This window comes from Tasmannia lanceolata, unplaced genomic scaffold (genome assembly GCF_043159265.1).
Source record: "Tasmannia lanceolata isolate RefF3 unplaced genomic scaffold, GAP_Taslan_0.1 ptg000023l, whole genome shotgun sequence".
Classification (NCBI taxonomy): Eukaryota; Viridiplantae; Streptophyta; class Magnoliopsida; order Canellales; family Winteraceae; genus Tasmannia; species Tasmannia lanceolata.
Window position 1 is genome coordinate 13210624 of NW_027518700.1, and position 5778 is coordinate 13216401.

At 38.7% G+C, this 5778-nt stretch overlaps 1 protein-coding gene across 1 annotated transcript; it reads right to left on the reverse strand.

Moving 5' to 3' along the window:
- Nucleotides 1–1826: 1826 nt before the first annotated feature.
- Nucleotides 1827–3446, reverse strand: LOC143855805 (putative disease resistance protein At1g51480). Its single transcript, XM_077365868.1, has 3 exons — nt 2817–3446; nt 1972–2070; nt 1827–1883 (listed from the first exon to the last, which is right to left on the reverse strand). Exons 1-3 carry the CDS (start codon nt 3444–3446, stop codon nt 1827–1829), a joined length of 786 nt encoding a protein of 261 aa, XP_077221983.1.
- Nucleotides 3447–5778: the final 2332 nt, after the last annotated feature.

Consider the following 5778-nt stretch of genomic DNA (forward strand, 5'->3'; position numbering starts at 1 on the left):
TGTTCCGTAGATTGATCATGAGGTCCATCAGCCTGACATCACTGCCCAAGCTTTAGTCCTAGACTCTGATTTTATCATTGATTCTACTGAGCCTGGTGAGATAATAGCGGATGACTTCCATGTAAATTCTACTGTGCCTACTGAGTTGCCAGTTGATGTTGTTATGTGGAGGATGTTCCCCGATTGGTACCACCCGTAGCTGTTTTGCTGATCACGCCGTTCCAGGATGAGTACATTGCCATCTTCCCCGATTCTCACGAAAGGCGTGTATTTTGATGATTTTGTATGGATGCTTTCTTCCATATTCCACCGCCAGCCTTTCAAATCGCTTCATTGCTGTCTCGAGCATTAGCCATCATGATTGCCTCAGACGGATTGCGCCTCATTCTACTTCATTGGATTATTTTCATATTTGACCCAGGCAGACTAGAACTCGAGGGCGAGTTCTTTTCAACCGGGGGAGAATGATGCAGATAATAGGCCAATAAGTGGCATATTTGCCCATTAGGATTTATATTTCCATGTTATTTAGTTTAGGATTTATTTTCTATGTTATTTTAGTTTCTAGGAATTTTATTTCAATATTTACTTTTTAGGGATTCTTAAATTAAGCAGTTTCCTTATTTTAAGGACTTCTAATTGCCTATATATAGGCCTTATGTAGTATAGATTATGAACTTTGATTGATATTGAATAAAGATTCTTCTCACTCTAATTCTGATTTTCTTCTTCCCTCTTCTGATTTCTTCTCCTCTTCCTAAATTCGTCTATTCTTCTCTTCTTCTTCTACTTCTCCCTAAATTCGTCTCTTCTTCAAGTTATTTTCGTCTCTTCTTCCCTATTCTTCTAATTCTCTCCCCTTTCGTCTATTTCTCTTCCCTTTCTTCTCTTTTTCTTCACAGTGCCTACATCAATTTGGTATCAAAGCTTTTCCTTGTGAGATCCTGCATCAGGTTATCTAGACCCTACTTCAAAACATATTAAGTTACCTTCTAATTTATCCAAGTGCATGGGAGATTTGAAAAGTATGGAACTTGGCTACGAAGAACATGATTGACAGCCATGGTATGCATGAACAAAGAAATTTCCAATTGTTTATTGAGATTGAATAGTCTTCCAAATGTAAATGGTTCTATATATATGGGGCACTGATTATCTAGTTACCAGTTCACATATTATCAACCTAGAAAATTTATTTTCTGCTTAAAGTTCAGAGCATTGTGCTTTTGTTTCAACATTTAATACCTATATGATCCAATTGAACTCTCAGGATAAGGTTAATATTAACATGGAAAGAATGACTAGATTGCACACCTCATAAGCAATATTTACAACAAGCTAATACGGTATACATTATAAAACCATGCACAAAATGTTTTTAATCTTCAAGCTTGGGAAAGTGACTTGGCACCCAAAAGAGGTTGTCCAAATTATCATTTTGAGTCTGGGTGAATCATATATTCTCTCAAAGGTGAGAGTTAGGATCCAATCACCTTCAGAGTAAGAGTTTGAGAAACAATCTTCTATCCTAGATTCTCATGCACCTCTTCCTATTAGAAATGGATTTAGACCCTATATATTTGGGTATAGATGAACACAATCAATATTGTTAATTGGGCAGTAACTGTTTTTTTTTTTTTTTTGTTTCTGTTTTTGTGTGTCAACAACAGTTCATCAGAAGAGAAAATAAGAATAGTCTCACAACATATGAAATTAATGTAAACCAATTTAAATTATGTAATTTATTATATGAAAAGCACATTCGTTAATAAAGAAGTTCTAAAGTATTACCGTGTTTTACCTGAAATATTGCATCAACCGGACTTTCAAGAATCATCCATGGATAATTCCTCTTGAAACTCCAATTTGCATACTGAGTATCCCTGCTCAAATGATAAAAATTCCTGGTGGAATACATCATGTTAGACCAAAACACATCTGACTTATCATTAATGAAAAACAGTGTTGTACCTGAAATATTGCATCAACCTGACTTTCTACAATCATCCATGGATAGGACCTCCTGAAACTCCATTTTGCATAATATTTCCTCTCAGATAACAAAAATTCCTGGCAGAAGAAACCAATTTAAGTTTCAGCATTTTTAGACCGTTGTGAAAAGAAAAAACCCTAATCCATCCAAATGGATCTTGTAAGCTTTTTTCCAGTATTATGTACTTGAAGGACGTTAAGCTATTTAATGGAAAAGGGAATCCTGCTGAAGGCAGATTGTATATTCCAGTCAACACTTGTGTGTTATCGAGGCCCGGTTTCCTCAAATAAACTTATCTCCCAATCATTTTTGTTGTGTTTCTCCCAGTTATTTCCTTAGCACAATAGGTACGTCAAAGAACAAAAAGACATCTCCTTAGTACCTACCAGAGGGTGACTTAGAAGCTGAAAAGACTATAAAGGCCTAAAAGAATTGACGATAGAGATGAATAGTATGAAAGATCTAAGGTGGTTAGAGATTTAAATGGCAAGACATACAGGGAATTTAAGAGAAAGATGACCATGAATTTTCAATCATTCAGGCTTTTAGAATGGTATAGGATTCTATGGTTTAGTCCCTCATATGTTTGCTAACATATTTGAAAAATGTTTGAAATATATTATTTTATTATGTAATTTGAATAAAACACAACTCAGTTTTTTGCCTTATCGAAAATACCCAACTATTTTTATTAGGGGTGTCAACGGATCCACTTCAGATCCGATCCACCTATGTCTCAGTCACGATCCATTCAAATCCCTTATCGTTCGGATTAAATTTGGAGTGTTCTTCGGATCCTACTTCCCATGTATCAGTCACTTACATCTATCACATAATCTTCAGGATATAGTGCACAATACAAGAAGTAGAGTTTGATGTTATCTTCCTCTAAGCAGTCATAACTGAGTTTCAAAGATCGAAAAACTTTAGGCTCCATACCTTCAATTTCTAGGACTGCCAATTCCTTCAATGCCCTTAATGCATCCAGCCACACCTCTTTCCTTTCCTTTCCTCGCATAGCTCTCCCCACAGTGATAATTGCTAGAGGTAAACCATCACACTCTTTCACAACCTCCACCGCTAAGGCTTGGATGTCCGGCCAAAGTACTACCTCCCCTGCTTTCTCATGGAACAAATTCCAAGCTTTGTCGCTCCCAAGTGTTTTAACTTTAAACTGCATATCAGCGTCCATGGCATTAGACACTTGAAGGAAACGAGTACTCAGCACGATTTTGCATTTATTTTCTTTATTTGGCTTTGGAATTCCGACATCGTCCAAGATAATTTCCTCCCAAAGATCGTCCAACATCAGCACATACGTCGAGCTCCTCAATCCCAATTTGCTTCCAATGGCTAGTTGGGTCCTTTCTATATTCAGATCCTTGGACACAGTTATCCAAATCACCACATCAAAGTCTTGGGTTCCAACGAGTCGATTGTTGATGGTTTTCATGAGAGTTGTTTTCCCAACCCCCCCCCCCCCCCCCCCATGCCATGCACACAAACCATTGCGTAATTATCGTCATGTAAGCAACGCCATAAGGTTTCTTCATATGACTCCTGACCATGTGTTGAGCCCTCCCCTATATTAAATTCGAGGGGGATGTGCCTTCAGCGATCGAGGCTAATCCGGACCCCCAAGTTTCGGGAAGTTTGCCGGTGACACCGGTTGAGTGCCTCCCGTCTTCTTCGAAGCTTCGGGGGCGGGTTTCCGGTGACCCCTTGGGACCCACTATCCTGAATTCAAATTTTAATTTTGAGCTCTATCAATCAAAATCAAAAGGCGACTATGTGCAGGGTGCACTCTCTAAGACTTCTCTGCTCTCGCTTTCCCGAGTGCCAGCTGGCTGCACTTTGGGATCTGTAATCAAGAATTTTGGTCAAATTCGCTCGTTACCTACTGGGTCTGGTGCTAAGAGGAATGACCTTTCTGCCCCTAAACGAAATCCTGGTCTGGTGGATCTCCCCCCAAACAAAGGATTTCAGTCGGTAAAATTTCAAAAGCTAGGAAAATTTTGGAATCTTTTAAACCTAGGGCTTCTGGCATTGGCCCCTTTGGATCAAAACTCAAAGCTCGAAAGATTAAGGGCACGTTCGGCAAGGCTTCTCATTCTCGCCGAATTAAACGGGCGAGAAACGGAGTGATGAGAAACTTTAGAAACGGCTATTTATCACTTCGTAGAATCCTATTTTTTAGTTGAAAAAGTAGGCGAAATTTTAGAAATAGACCTAAACGGGTCACGCAGCCGAACAAGATTTTAGAAAATTTTTTGGCTTTCCTCATTTACACCCCTAAAAAAGGGGAAAATCCCGGAAAGGAATAGTTGTCGAACACGCCCTAACTCTCAAGGAAAAACTTTTAAAAGGAAGCTGGAGAATTCCGCAGAACCTATTCCAGTTGGGACGAAGGAGAAACAACTTGGCTGGACTTCAGACTGTCATAACCTTAGAAGCACAAAGTGGGTGCGGGGGCGGGGAAGCGTGGGGGTCTAGAAGAGTCTAAGGTTGGGAACGAAGCAGATGGGAGTTGTACAGATGAAGCCGTGCATTCTGATAAATTCTTAAACTACCATCTCATATGCTCAACAAAAAGGACTTGGTCTTTTACTGTATGAATGCATGTTTATTTCCATATGTGATAAAATATCTAAATTTATTTCTCCAGATAGGTACATCCAACTTGAGAAATGGGAATCACTGGTAAATTCTCATTATTGCATGTGTTCTTTCATAAACAGATGATTAGGGCTCACATTGCTCTTCTAACAAATTGAATCAAATAAGAGACAATTGAAAACAAATTGAATCAAATGCTTCATTTTGTTCTTAATTTTTCAAGCATTGGACATTTCTTTTAAGTGAAAACATGTGAATCAGAGTCACGACAGCACAGATCAAGATACAGAGTCAACCTCCATGGCGGTATTTGTATAATTTTTTAAGCTTGACAATGGGAAAATCTTGTCAGGAAGAAATCTTGTGCCTCATTTGGGCAATAATTTCTCATTTAGGACATGTATCTGTTATTGATTCATGTCGATCATTTGTTATGACTGTGTAGCAAACTTATAGGGTCTGTCTAGTTGCACAATATATGGGTTTGCTAGGCATTTTGGTTGGTTTTGGAGTGCCCCTAGTATATAAATATACTAGTGGAGGGTGTTTTATTGCATGTTTTGATCCAAACTACTAGGAGACTACTTGCCTTATCGGAGGTGGTCAGCTACAACTCAAATAAAAGAAAACAAAAAAAATTAAGGCAGAGTCTGAGTCTGATCACTCCTGGGTGGGCCAATTTGTCTGCCTCTATGTTAGCGGATCCCTAAACATGTCAAAACCTTAGTTTTTTTTTTAATGGTTCAACACCTTACTTGGTCCTCTTATCTGTTTCAGAATCTCCTCAATGGTATTCGTAGGCTAACCTCCAAGAGAATTTATAACTTTAGCAAACTAATTTCATTTCTATAATCTCCTACAATAAGCTGGTCTAAAGTCCCGGTTTCGATTAAGGGCCTGTTTGGATACCTCCCATTTTGTATTTGGATTTGGAATTGAGTTTTGAATGCAAATTGACTAGATCCGGCAGCTCATGTAGAGGGAGACAGAGAGGGAAGGGGGTACTTCCTAGTGGAGGGGAGAGGTTGAGGAGCAAAGAGGGTGAAGGAAACTGCCAGTGGATTTCCAATTTCAACAGCAAATTAGAAATCTAATTTTTTTTACTGTCAGCTGCCAAATTAGAAATCCAAGAATTTGATCCGATCCAAATTACAGTGCAAAAAGGGCTG